Genomic DNA, 14,035 nt, shown 5'->3' with positions numbered 1-14,035 from the left:
GTTGGAGTCCACCTGGGGCAAATTCAGTTTGTTTGAAATAGTCGAAAAAGGCGCAAACCTGTCGACTAGGGGGTGTCACATTTACCATGCATATGAGAGCTAAAAACCAAGTAATGAAATAAAAAAAAATCCCAACAGATAGAATTCTACTGAGAATGAGATCTGAGGAAGAGGATTAAAAAAATGATCATAAAAACCCTGCAAATTCCCAGGAGCACAGTTGGCTCTATCACGAAAGACATTTGGAACAAGTTACACTATCCTGAGCTGAAACCCAATAACTAGGCACATGGAGTTTTTTTTTTTTTTTAAAATAACAATCCTCTGCTGCAACAGAGGAGGCAACCAAAAGGACCAAGGACCTCTGCAGCACTTCATCAATCAGTGCTCTATGAGAGAGTGGTGAGAACCTGAGGAACAGTCAGATAGAAGCCATGTAGCAGTTTGCCAAACAACCCTTGAAGGACTCTGAGAGCATAGAGGAAAAGATTGTTTTGGGCCAATAAGACATAAACCGAATTCTTTGACCAGTGCGCCAATTTCTATATCCATTGAAAGATAGGTACATTTTCTGCTCATCAACTGTTGCTGAACATTGTTATGAGATGGTTGAAAGTAGGGTCAAAACTGATGATGAAAGTCAGCTTTTCCTGATTACATTCAATGTTGTTCATATTTGCAAATAAATATTCCACTTTCCACTGCTTTAGCAATTGGATCCGACCATGCTGATGGTAATTTCTCTCCAAAAGATGGTGCTGGGATATGCACATAGCTTTTGAGATTTTTCTAATTAGCTGGAGGATTCAGCTGGATCATCTCTTGCCTGGTTCGCTGGTTCGCTCCCAGAAGAACATGTTACGGTTACTGACTGATGTCACAGGAGGGCATCAAAGATGTGCCCTGAAATGTAAGGCCCTCATACACTCTGGAAGCTTGCAGAAGACACACCTGCCTGACACCAATTACAAGTGCAGCATTGCAGCTCAGCTCACTATCATATTCAATTACAGGCAGGCTAATTACCGACACTGATTTAGCACTAATTGAGAGAAACGAGGCTGGTCTCTCGAACCCTCCACATTATTAATCTGTTTATTACTACTTAAGAGTTGTTAATTTCTTTCATCACTTTGTCCAGAATTGGCACACACTCAATTCTCAAATTAACTTTCTTGACTCTTGGCTGAAATGAGAATGTAGGACATTTAAAACCCTACAAGAAAAACTGGTGTAAAAAAGCATATTTATATAGGGCTCTTTTTTTCATAATGATAATACAATTTTGTGTCAGCAGTTGATTAGGTTTTGCAAATTCCAACCTTGAGTCTTTTGTTTTAAACAATGCACTATCTACATGTAAATCAAACCACTGGAAAAATATAGAGCATTCAGCTTTATTTAAAATTGAAGTGAGCTTTTCAGTTGGAAAAATGTCTATATACAAACTAAAGCAAATTTTTATTATTTAAGATGAATACAATGTAACAAAGAGTGATGCTGAGAGCCATTAAAATGCGTTATGGGAATCAGTTCTCTACTTGGTGTGCCCGAAAACAATAGCTGCAGTTAAAACAGTAGATATGTCAACAAAAAATCCAATACCTACAATTATTATTTTGCACCAATGGAAATATAACTGCGGAAATGTTTAGCTCAGAACCCCACGGATTTTTTGCCATGGACCCCTCGAAACAAATTGGGTGCATTTAGTTTTAGGAGTGAGAGATATGGGGAGTGAAAGTGACCTTGAAAGCATGCAGAATTTGGCTATTGAGAATGGATATAAAAAAAATTAAAAAAAAAACAAGAAAAAGGAAAAACCCTCAAGCTTAACCACATTCTGTCGCTATTCTCCGCCAAAAAAAGAAGGAAAAAAAATCCCGTATTGTAGATGAGAGGAGATATTACCTTAAAATTAAATAGAATGAAGAGGGCTGGTTTGTGTTTTGAAGATTTGTGGACATGCCTTGGTGAGGATAATTCCACTTTTGATGCCTTCCTGCCTGGTTCACTATTACTTCTGCCCTCCCACTTTCTCTGCTCCTCCTCATCATATTTACCTCTGTCTACTCCCTCTCCTGCATTTATTACTTTCTCCTCCCTCTGTTGTCTATCTTTATTCAATCACACTCATGCAGCAGGTGTGTGACCTATATTCTTTACTCAACTGTGTATATAATTTCTAACACCTGCGGGAGAAAAAAAAAAGTGAATTTGTTATTTCTTTTTCTCAAATAATCTCAAATCTGACACCTCTGCTCTCATCTGTTTGGATAAAACTAACGCGTGACCCTTTTTCAGAGGTGACTGATATCCATCTGGGAGGGTCTTTTAACGAAGCACAGACTCCAAATCAACCGTACAAGGTCGCCACCACTCAAATGTAAAAGGGGGAAAAAGACAAAAACAAACCCTGAATAATATCATATGTCACTCATATTGCTATAGGGTTGCACCTGAGCTATAAAGATAACGAGGATTTTTCCCAACCCTAAGGGCAGGAAACGAAATTATAGCTTGGCCCATGAGCCATGCACACACAAATAAGCACACACGGAATGATATTTTCTTTTTGTGGCACCTTGCTCACCTAAACTAGGGGTGAAAAACTCAAGGCCCGCGGGCCAGATGAGGCCCTTGAACGAGTTTAATCCGGATCGCAAAGCTAAAAGATATTAGGTTTCAGGGGTGAATTGAACAATAGGTACATTAACAGCAGTTAATATGCCATGATTTTACCCGTCTGTTCCACTTGAAAATAGATTTTCCTCCATGTTGCCCCTGAGCTAAAATTAGTTTGACACTCCTCTTCTAAACCATCCCTGCCTTCAAATGCCTCCCTTTAGCCTCTGCTTTTCACTTTGAAAAAAAAAAACAAAACAAGAAAAAACAAAACATTAATCTGACGCCTTAATCTCATATCTAACGGCACAATTGGATAGAAAAAAAAACAAAACACAGGCAACATGAAAAATAAGTTATGTCATACAGGATAAAATGCAATGCGAAATAATTGTGTTCACAGAGGAATTATTTGCCCAAAAGATAAGCAAACATTATAAAACTATTATTTTGTTTCTTTGGTCATGCATTGAGTCATGTTTTGTCTAACAGAACCTGTAGCAGTATATTGCCTGTTCCTCCTCTCTCCCTTTATGCACCATAAACACGAGGAGCATTAGTAGAGGAAATAGCCTACGATAATTAGGTGAGATAATAGCTTAAGCCAATCAGTTGAGATGGTGCTGAGTAAAACTGTGCAAACAAGTTAGAAATAACCAACATTATCATCACGATCATTTCTCAGCTGGCTTGCGCCTGGCAAGCCAATGTCTCAGCGTTTTTACAGCACTGCTGCACTGAGACAGGCCCACTCCTTGGAGCCAAGAACCCTCCACAGGACTGGATTACTGACAGAACTTTAATTCTGCCAGTTCACATTGCCTTTCACTTTTTGAAGATTATACATTTTTGAAGAGGGTCCCCAGGCTGACAGAGCTGCTCTCTACCTGTACCTGTAGAGTGACACATCAATTCCAAATTCCAGATCCCCAACATACCCACCAATGGGGGTAGTTGGGCCTGTGGGAATATGCAGCATCCTTGCACATTGGGGTTCCATTTACAGAAGGCCAGGAGAGACTGGGGGAGATTTTAAGGCATCTCAAATTATCCTCTCGTCTTCCAGGTACAGAAAGAAACAACCCACTTCTCAAGAACGCTTCTCTGCAACTATCAACAAGCTTGTAAGATGATCCACAAACAAATCTGCGATACACAATTTCATACCAGCAAAGTGGGACTGAAACATTTGCATTGCTCATTTCAATGACTGCTCAGCCATCCCACAAGTATAGCACTGCAGAGACACACTCACTTTCATTGGTACAGTCTCCAAAATATGTAGAGAAAACCTATAAACCATAAAGCCAAATGAATAGGGTAAGTGAAAGAGCAAGGTCTAAGGGCTAATAACCACAGCACTTTTAGCTCAGTGTGTGTGGAAAGTGATTTTCTTGGTGGCAAAAAGGGAAAAATACTCAATCACTGACTGTGTCTGGGATAATTGGCTGTCCAAGATGATATCAAAAGTATTCACTAAGTGGGTTTACCAAAAATCTGTCCTCATGGCTATATGCCTGCATAGTGGATCTTGAGATATTTTTACCAATTGAAGCTCTGCTGTCACTGGTGCACTTATGAGCAGCTGATACTCCAGTACAGACATACGAACCCAAGTGACTCATATAGCCAATTACAGAAAAGTATGCTCCATGCTCTGTTTCATCACAAGAGAATTATAATTCAAAGGTCAAAGCAAGCAAATAGGAGTTTTGATGTTGGCAATGAATCTCTGTCACGAGGGAAGAAACACCTCAAAAAATACAGCTCTATAAAATCCTAAACAGATGGGAATTACTTTCGCAGTTTTTTTTTTGTTGATGGGAATGAGTCAGGCATGACTTTTTATCAAACAGTCAGCGTGACTTCATACAGTCAAGTTCATCGTGCACCGCAAAACTTCACCTACAATGCAGGCTGGGGTTCTAAACATCAACGTCACCGATTTGAGTGTAAAAGGTCCAGAGGGAAATGTTTTACCCTTTATCCCTCCCCCAGTATTTTAAATTAACCTAAACCACGGAGGACCTGCAGGACATGACGAGACAGTCGCCAGTGCATTTCAGATATTGATTTGCTATTTGATGCGTACCGTTTCATGACAATACATTTGTCGAAAGGATAAATATAACTGCGTAACTTTTTGTAAAATACCAACCCTGCTTCAAAGTCAATATGTTAACATTCATGAGAGCATTTTCTAATTGCAGCGTAAACAACATTGTGATGTTATAAAAAGGACATAATATGTGTGACAATTGCGTCTTACAGTTTACCAAAGGGATTTTTGTATGAGTTTAATTTTCGTTGCAGTTACTCACCACATGGTCCTGTATGCTTCAAGCTGATATCCTTCTGCAGGGCACAAGCCATAGCTCTCATCTCACAGGGGCTGCCATAACTGTGGCCATCAGATCCACACACCGGGTCAGATGTTTGTGGACAGGCCTCTGGGCACTCGCAAACTGGATCATTGTTTTTCACCACGCACATAGCCCCATGATTGCAATTCTTATCCAAACAGGGACTGGGCGTGTTGAGATCTGAAGGCCAACCAGTCAAGAGAAAGAGAGCAGAGTTAGAGGGGGTACACTGAGCAGGAGAGATGATGAGCGGATTGAATATAAAGTAGAGGTTGGAGAAAGATCTGGGATTGCGGAGGGCATAGGTGACAGGGAGGTAGGTTTGAGCATAGTTACATGGAGAACTGCAGGCTTTGAGTTAGAAAGGATTGTGGGAGGAAGAGACATAATGGAATATGCAGTCTTGCCCTTTTCCAGTGAAACCTCAGCTTCGTATGTCATTTGTTTGCCTTTGAGCCTATCCTGATGTTCCCTGAATCTTTGAGGAGATGCAACCAGTGGCATGAGGACAGCGAATACATGCGGTCCCTCGGCACAATGGGGATAAAACAGCTGACAAACAATGGTAGCACAACCATTTCCTTGGGCAAGTAAATGCCTGGATTAATTGACATCCCCAATATGGGCCATCAAAGGCTTCCATTTGCATCTCAGTGAAAGCCACCGCTTTAGACAGAGAGAGGGGGCACGAGAAAGTGCGAAGAATGGAAAAAAGAGGGGAGGAAAAGAAACGGGCAAAAGAAGAAAGAGCCCCACTGCTTAATAATTCAAAAAAGGCAAGCTCCTGGGCAGAGGCAGATATGAAATGTGAACATCACAAAGGTGTCTGCTTCAGTCACCCCCTCTCATACATTCGCTCCAGCGTGACTTCATTAAAACGAGGACTGGGTTTTGCACCTATGATTCTAAGCATTGGCAGATGTGTGTAGGCTGGGCTGACACAACATGACTTAATTAGGAGAGGAAATCCAAAACGGCAGTAGGAGCAACTCTTTGATCATTGCCCAAACTCCTGACTCAAATAATTCTTCATAATTGTATAGATCAATGAAAACATTCATGGCAATGTTTATACTGAGACTGGGCAACAAAGTATACATTTAGGTGCGGTTTGATGGTGAGAAGTTGAAGGGATGTGCGGGTCCTCAATTGTTTGCTTGGGTTTACTCACAATTCTATTTAGCTTACACGAATGTATGAAAGTCAATTTAAAATCCACTTATTGCTTAAAGACTGTCCTTGACTTTAGTTCTTTTTTTTGAAAACATGTTTGCTTAATTAGAGAAGAGAGAGAAAATGCAAAACACTAATTATGTGAGTAACTAGATGCTACTGAATATTAAAATGTTTGTTCATTATTGATATCTCTTTCTGCTCGCACATAAATGGAACTGTTAAAATAATTAAGTTCTTTTCCGAGATAAAACCAATTTTCTGAAAGACCCTTTTTTCTAGCGATTTCCAATGTTTTCTATGGCATACAAATTGATAATCTATTTTCCATGTTTTGCAGAACATTTGGAAATCCTACTGTGTTCCATTTGATAGCAACAACAACTTTTCTCCGGTGAGGTAAATGAGCTAAGGGCGATAACCCAGTTCAATTTTCATTTGGCTTCATGCATCAGGGACAGATCATTCAGCTAAATATGGTGTGTCTGCAGATTAGAGGAAAAGACAGACGGAGGTATCAAATATATTTTGATGTGACGAGCCAGAGAGAATTGAAAGACATGCATTTTGCACACAAATCTAAACCAAACATTCCCTCCTTACCTCTCGCTTTTATCGTGGAGTGGAAGTCATGGAAACTGCCCCTTGTAATGATACCCCCCATTGCTCTATCATAACTGTGACTATTATGGGATTAAATGGCATCATGGGGAGTGAACTGGAATGCTGGGAGCTTTATGATTAATTTATCAGCTCAAGCATTCAGTTGTGCCTCGACTTGTATCACAAATACCGGAGTGAATTATCAACTGAGAATATAGACTGATGCAATTAACTTGTTTGGTATTGAATAAGGGCTGGTTGTGATAAGGCTCAATGTCACCTGAACATCTACAGACTGTGTAACAGCTTTCCAAGCTATAAAAAAGAAAGGCTGGAAATTAAGAGTGGCACAACATAAGTGTTTTTTACATAGTAACACAAGTGTTACAAGTAACACTTATGTATATGAGGTGAATTTACTCCTGCCAGTTACACAAAACAACTGCTTTTCCTTCCAACAGCTCCTGTGTTCTCTGCTGGTATGTGTGACAGTTGTAAGCAGATGCAAGCTTAGCAGTGAAACAACCTTGGCTTCCGTACAGGGTCAGCAGCACACCTCCCAAGCACAGACTTCTAAAGCTCAACTCCAGCATATAAAACCAGCCTTGTGAGCCTTTTTGTTTCACAAATATGAAAAGGCCCGAAGAATAACCCTCAAAAGTAAAAAGAAAAAAATCTCACTTTCTCCGTCTGCTGCCCGAGACATGGCTGATGAATTAATTGTAAGTCATGCAAGAAAAAAAGGATGACCAGCTCCTCAAGTTTACTAAATGATATAACAGATTTTAAAATGGTTTCTGTCTTTTCCCTCACTTGGATGGAGGAAAAAAAAAGCTTTGTTTTGATAGGCTGCCATTTCAGAGGCTTATGAGATGGCATTCACAGGTCTGTTCCAAGAACAATTCTCTCCCAAACATAAAAATTCATCTATTCATGCAAGCATCGGTGTTCCTGTCTAGCAGGTGCAGAATAAACCAACATTTTAGATTTCGTACCAAGTCATTAATTCTTGAAAAAGAACTTGACAGCTCAATGTGAGCATCTGTGGTGCCAAACACATAAGCAGAGTAGCCAAGACACTGTTTTGGTGGCAGAGCAGGTACAAGGCTTGGTTGGCTGTGACAGTGATTATATATGATTTTAGATATATATATATAGTTTATTCTTTTTTTTTCGCCTAATCAAGCATTCTCCTCTACTTTTCCTTCACACTGTTTAGAACGAGGGTGATTTTACATTCTGTTGGTCACCACGGCTTGTGTTTGCTCCTGCCTGCTACTGTGTTGCTTTTCAGTTCTAATTAGTGTGTTATTTCACTGGTGTGGTCCTGTTTGGGACGTGGAGAAGAATACTTCGGGTCAACCTACCGCTGCAGACGAAAAAGTCGCCTGCAGCGAATATTTTGAGGAAATATTCCTCTGAAGTCCAAAATATCTGCTTACCTGTCTGCCTCAGATATCATTACTCCCGACTTAGCAATGTTATGTAATGTGGGAAGTAGCGAGGGCACAACAGTGCAAGTCCTAAATCTTAACAACCCCTTGTTAGGCCAGTGTGACGGCCTTGCAAACCCCGGCAGGACTCGGACTCCGATTGTATGTTGGGCAGGCAGACCGTTCACCCCCCGCGCAACATGACAGTAAAATGCTGGGAGATTATTTTGGCCAGAGCAGCCTCCCATCTCTACTCAGCTCATACATATGTTAATTGGACTTTTCCCTTCAGGTATGAGCGCAATTCCGAATGGTTGCCCATATTATGCAGGGCAGTGAATCAGTGTAATCCAGGTGATGGTTGCTGTGGCCAACTGGCAAGAGAATTCCCTGCAACTGCAACCCATTTCAACACAGCGCTCCAATGGGGCATAGCCATTCTGGAGCAAGCTCCGCCTTCTATGTTTTATCACCTGTGAGACTTTGATCTGACTCCCTCTCTCATTAAATATATTTCTGTATCAGGTTAGTCATGCGAAAGGGGGTTTGAAAGAAAAAGCTGTTTAAGCATATACCGAAAGGCACGCCCGCAGGCTGTACCAGTTTACCACTGAATACTTATCACAGGTAGGAGGTGAGTCATAGCCTCTTTATGCGGCGGCATCTAAGAATGGTTTGCTTTTCAAAGAGACAGCACGCAAAACATTGTGGGGGAAGAAGACAGTCAAACTGAGATCCCTGATCATGTGACATGATTCTATCACAGCTGAGTTGACAAAGGATGGGATTAAAACATTCTGGAGCGAGTCAGAGTGTGTTGCTGTAAAGGAAAAGCGGAGTTTGATGTTCAACATTTACTGTAATTTTATCTAAATATGGAAATAAGTATCAAGGAGGGTCCTGAAATATAAATAAATCGATTCTTCATCTTTTGGCTTTTCCCTTCAGGAGTCGCCACAGCGAATCAACCTTCTCCACCTAACCCTATTCTCTGTATCCTCCTCTCTAACACCAACTACCTTTACATCCTCTCCCACTATAAATCCATAAATCCATAAATCTACTCTACAGTCTTTCTCTAGACCTCCTGCCTGGTAGCTCCAGTTCCAGCATCCGTCTACCGATATATTCCCAATCCCTCCTCTGTACATGACTGAACCATCTCAGTCTGGCTTCTCTGACCTTCTCTCCAAAACATCTAACATGTGCTGCTCCTCTGATAGACTCATTCCTGATCCTATCCATCCTCATCACTCCCAGAGAGAACCATTAAATAATGAAATTAAAAATGTTCAAATTGGAAATATGTTGTAGACTGTCTCCTATGATGCCTTTGGTCTCCGACACCCCGTTGGCCCACGTTTTTTTTCATTGTTCAGCAACGACACCCTGCGGGCCACAGTTAGTGGACTGGTGTTCCCTGGCTGCTGTCAATCGGGCTCCCCCAGCACTTCCACTAATTAACTTGATTAGGAAAAACAGCACTAGAAATCTCAGGCTCCAGTGTGGCAACTGTTTGTCACTCCAATCACTGCAGCTACATGGGAGCGCACAGGCGGAAATGCTCATCAAATAAACATGCAAATGATAAGATATTCAAGTCCTGACACACAGGATGACAGGCTTCTCCTTCCTGCTTTGCAGAGCTCTTTGTCAGTGACAATGCTTGTGCCACTGACTGATTTTGTGTTATCCTCCAGAGGTTAAAGGCAATACTCTTCAAGCATGACACTTAAATACTCCCGAAGAGACTTGGGAGCTAGAGAATGTTTTTGCAAATCTTGTTCTTTCATTAGTTCGGGTCTAGTTTGTTGTCATTCTGTTGCTACGTTATTGTTGTTTATTTTTACAGAATAATTTCTGTGTTCTCAAAGCAACCAACCTACTTGTATTTCTATTCAATGCAAACAAATAAAAAAGTAACAAGAAAGTCTTCTCCATTTTCTATTCTCTTTTACTGGGATTTGTTTTCTTAGTTTAAAGGATTCTGGAACTTGCTTTTTCCCCCCTTTAACTATGGTGAAATATGTATGTCAATGAATGCCCCAAAAGTACTGACATTTAGCCAACTCTATGCAATACTTTTGGTGAAGGGGTGGTCAATAGAAGGATTTGAAAAATAAACATCAAAGTATACTGTATTAGTTTTTTTTTTTTTTTTTAGAAAAAAACATTCCTGATCCTAAATAATTATGCCTGAATCTCTGGTCACCAACCACAAGGTTCACGATGGACCCTGCGAAGATATAATGCCAGAGAGAGTGGAGTGATGGAGGGATAATGACAAGACAGATGATGAAAAAGGCCTGTGTCTAAAAAGGGCAGGTAGAACTAGAGGTTCCATTAAAATCCTTGGAAAACTTGTGTCTATTTTGTGACGCACACCAAAGAGCATCAATGTACTTTTCTTTTCAAACAGGATATTATAAAGCTGCTTGTTTTAGCTGAACTCGCGAACATTTAAGAGAGAATATTAAGAGACAGGTTCCATTGTTATTGCTGAGGACTGGAAATGTTCCTCTATAAACTGGAACAGCAATAGGCTACTCAGCAGTATCACAGAAGAAAAAGAAGAAAAGTGTCATCAATGTAGCAAAAAAAAGGAGATGTTGTGCCAGATGTGATGTTTTCCTCATCATTTACATGAAGATGCACTCCATAGAGTAAAAGTCATCCTGAAAAACACCTCTGCAGGACAGAAACATACCAACAAGGATGCATATTCTTTAAGGGGTGAATATGAGGCTGGTGAGCTATAACAGTTAAGACTTTTGTTAGGAACAAAAGGGCAAAGAGAGGGGAGGTGGACTTAAGAGAAGGCTGCGCAGTTATGTTCCTGCTTTTCTTACCATTGCTTTCATAGTTAGCAAAGGACAATATTGATAGTCTTGTTTTTTTTTCAGGAAAAAAAAAGGAAATAAATTAGGGTGTGTGTGTCCCAAGACACACGATTCCTTCTTTTTTATATTTACCATCTTTAATTAGCAACATCTATCTTCTTCTCCACCCTCTTAATTTATTATTCAAATATATGCAGACTATTCCTGATATATGCCAATATGATTATTGCATGATTTTCTCCATGCAAGCACAAAATAATTGCTATGAATTAATTGCTCTGTCTGATAGTTAGGTCTAATCCTAGCCCACATGTTCAGCTACATTATATCATGGTGATAATTGATGTGAAGCTTGATCTACTGAAATGTAAACATTCCTACTTAGATTGCAAATTTACCTCTTTCCAATCTTTTCATTGCAAACTTAAAACACAAACCTAATATTTGAGTAAAACACGCTATGTATAAAATAGTTACGGTACTAAAAGCAATTTCAGCCAAACCATAAACAGTAAGAAAAAGAATCTCGATATTAAGACTAAATATAGAGAGGGAGACAAAAGTGAAACAACAAAGCGATTGAGTTTTTAAACAGCGGTGGGAAAAAAGGAAGAACAGAGGAAAAAACAGCAATGCTTTTATTTAAACAGTTTTACTGTAAAATTAATGCATTCGGCTTCTCTGAAGCTGGAAAGGTTTTTGATCAAAATGGGCTATTTTCATATTAATGTGCCATTTCTTTGCCCCTCACTGGAAGACAACTTAAGACCTTTGGAGCAATTTCACTTTTCCTTTCAAATGAAGTCACAACTTACTGGCTCGTATTGTCAGATTGATTTTCTTTTTTTTCAGGTTTTTAATGATGTGTCGCTGTGGCTTACTGGAGGCACTGCTGTCTATCACACATACAAGCTGGACAAAAAAAAAAAAAAACAATGTGACAAAGAGAGCATGTCTTTTCACTGTTGATTTAAATGTGTTTTTAGAAAGCAGTAGCCAGTAAATCTGTGGAACCAAACAAAGGAAAATGAACAGAGTACATCACACATGAGATGTTAAGGACTCACTAACCTATTTTGGTTGTTATTGTTGAAAGTAATACAGAGATGTGTCCCACTTTTGTCACTCCTGACAAATTTGTCCTTTTGCAATCTGAAAGGTTCACTTCCTTTAGTATTTTAAGAAACCTTTTAAACAAATTAGATAGCCAATGCATCACCAGTTCTTGGTCCTCTAAATATAGTTACACAATTAACAGAATACTGTACTGTACTGCACGCAAAAACTGCCTGGTTCAGTTTGCACTGGCTCCCTGTTGTGCTGACACCAAACAGGAGCTGGGATTTTGTCGTTGAAGCCTGACAACATTGTTTTGCATTGCTAAATGTCTTACAAAGAATTAATAAACAGCCACAGCAGACATTTTTCAGGCAGCTTTTAATTTAGCAAAACCTGACAAAATGAAAGTCCACCACAGACAATCATCATGAGGTATAGCATGATGAAGATACATCCTTGTCTCCTAATTTGCATGAGTAGTGATGAAGGACCCCTCCTTCGCAGACACAGGGCTGGTACAGTTTATCTGCAAATCTAAGTCTGCATTCACCTTCTTTCCCAGAAACATGCTCTGATTCCCTTCCAGAAAATTCCTTCCTGACTCACGTGCTTTCCCGCATTTAAAGATTTGTGACTCCACCTCATTGTAAGATAATCAGTTAAATGGCGTTTGTTAGCGAAATCTCCGAAATGAAAAGGTTTAGATATTAATCAGATTGTTTTTCAGGCGGGAAGCAGTCCTCGTGCTGCGGACATATGGGTCCTCTGCATGGACATTCTTTCATGTGGGGAGGATCTTTGTGGGAGGGGCAACATTAGAGTACTGTCACCCACATGAAAAAGAGATTTACAGTGGTGTCAGTTCTGGAGAATTTCATCCGTTTGACAAATAGCTGGGCAATTGATCATCCCGCCCGAGCAGCACTCAGCAAATGAAAGACAGGAAGAGATCATTATTTATCAAATAATTATAATTTACTTGTTCACTTTTCACAGATTATTTTCTTTATCCTTTTTTGCTGCTTGACATTTTTTCAAGAGCCTCACAGGGAAAGAATATATACGTCTAATATGCAATGCAATAGAGCATATTTATTTTCTACGACACAATATAAGTATAAACTCAATATATTGTATTTACACATGGCGATATGTTCACTTTATTAAAGCCTGTACCACTGAATCCAAAGCAAAGAAACCTTTGTGTACAGTGGCTTTTTTGAATGATACTCATGCAATCAAAAAGACATTTGGCGATTTGCAACCATTATATTTCTCTCCAATTTCGAATTCCGGCTTTTGAATATTTTCCTTCATGATTTCATATTTGCATTTTTTTATTAACTTACTTCAAAAAATGATGCCAAATTTGGTTTATAAAATATTCAATATTGAATAAATGAATTGTCTAAATAAAACATTCATTTTTTGATCCTGTGTACCTTTACAATCTGTCACAGCAGTGCAGTTTTCTGCGGAAATACCAATATTAAAATATATGATGAACCTTGTACGTGACTTCTTCGTGAAAAGTTTTATGACGTACTTAGGCAAGCCAATAAACACTTCAAACTGTGACCATTAATGAAAGACCAGACGTCTTTGAACAATTTTCTAAATGAGCACTTGGTTGTATTTGAAAGGTTTGATAAGGAATGTGGGAAGCGTGATTATGAAAATGCAATCTTTGTTAGATGAACGTACAGAACTGAATAATATTAACATCAATCATCAGAGGCAACGGCTGCAGAAACATCAATCCAAATCGGTTTAGTTGATTCAAATGCTAAAGAAAATAAATAAATGAAGAAATAAACCTATTTCTCTTCCCATACACAAACAAAAGTTTAGTGGGCGTATATATGTGCGTATGTTTCACAGCTGTGGCAAAATTCATTTTTAGGGTGTGATCTTATTTTCTTTATGGATGCTGAATAAT

General features: G+C 39.4%; 1 protein-coding gene across 7 annotated transcripts in view; it reads right to left on the bottom strand.

Moving 5' to 3' along the window:
- agrn (agrin) overlaps positions 1-14,035 on the bottom strand; it is a 279,534-nt gene that overhangs the window by 70,521 nt on the left and 194,978 nt on the right. For all 7 annotated transcript variants that reach the window (XM_086159716.1, XM_086159720.1, XM_086159714.1 and 4 more), the window contains one exon: positions 4,947-5,168. In XM_086159716.1, coding sequence (XP_086015842.1) covers positions 4,947-5,168 — 222 coding nt within the window. The remainder of the gene's footprint in view (positions 1-4,946; positions 5,169-14,035) is intronic.

This window comes from Fistularia commersonii, chromosome 14 (assembly GCF_037954325.1).
Source record: "Fistularia commersonii isolate RoL2024-O1a breed Wild chromosome 14, RoL_Fcom_v1.0, whole genome shotgun sequence".
NCBI classification, from domain to species: Eukaryota; Metazoa; Chordata; class Actinopteri; order Syngnathiformes; family Fistulariidae; genus Fistularia; species Fistularia commersonii.
This window is presented reverse-complemented; position numbering and strand designations above follow the sequence as displayed.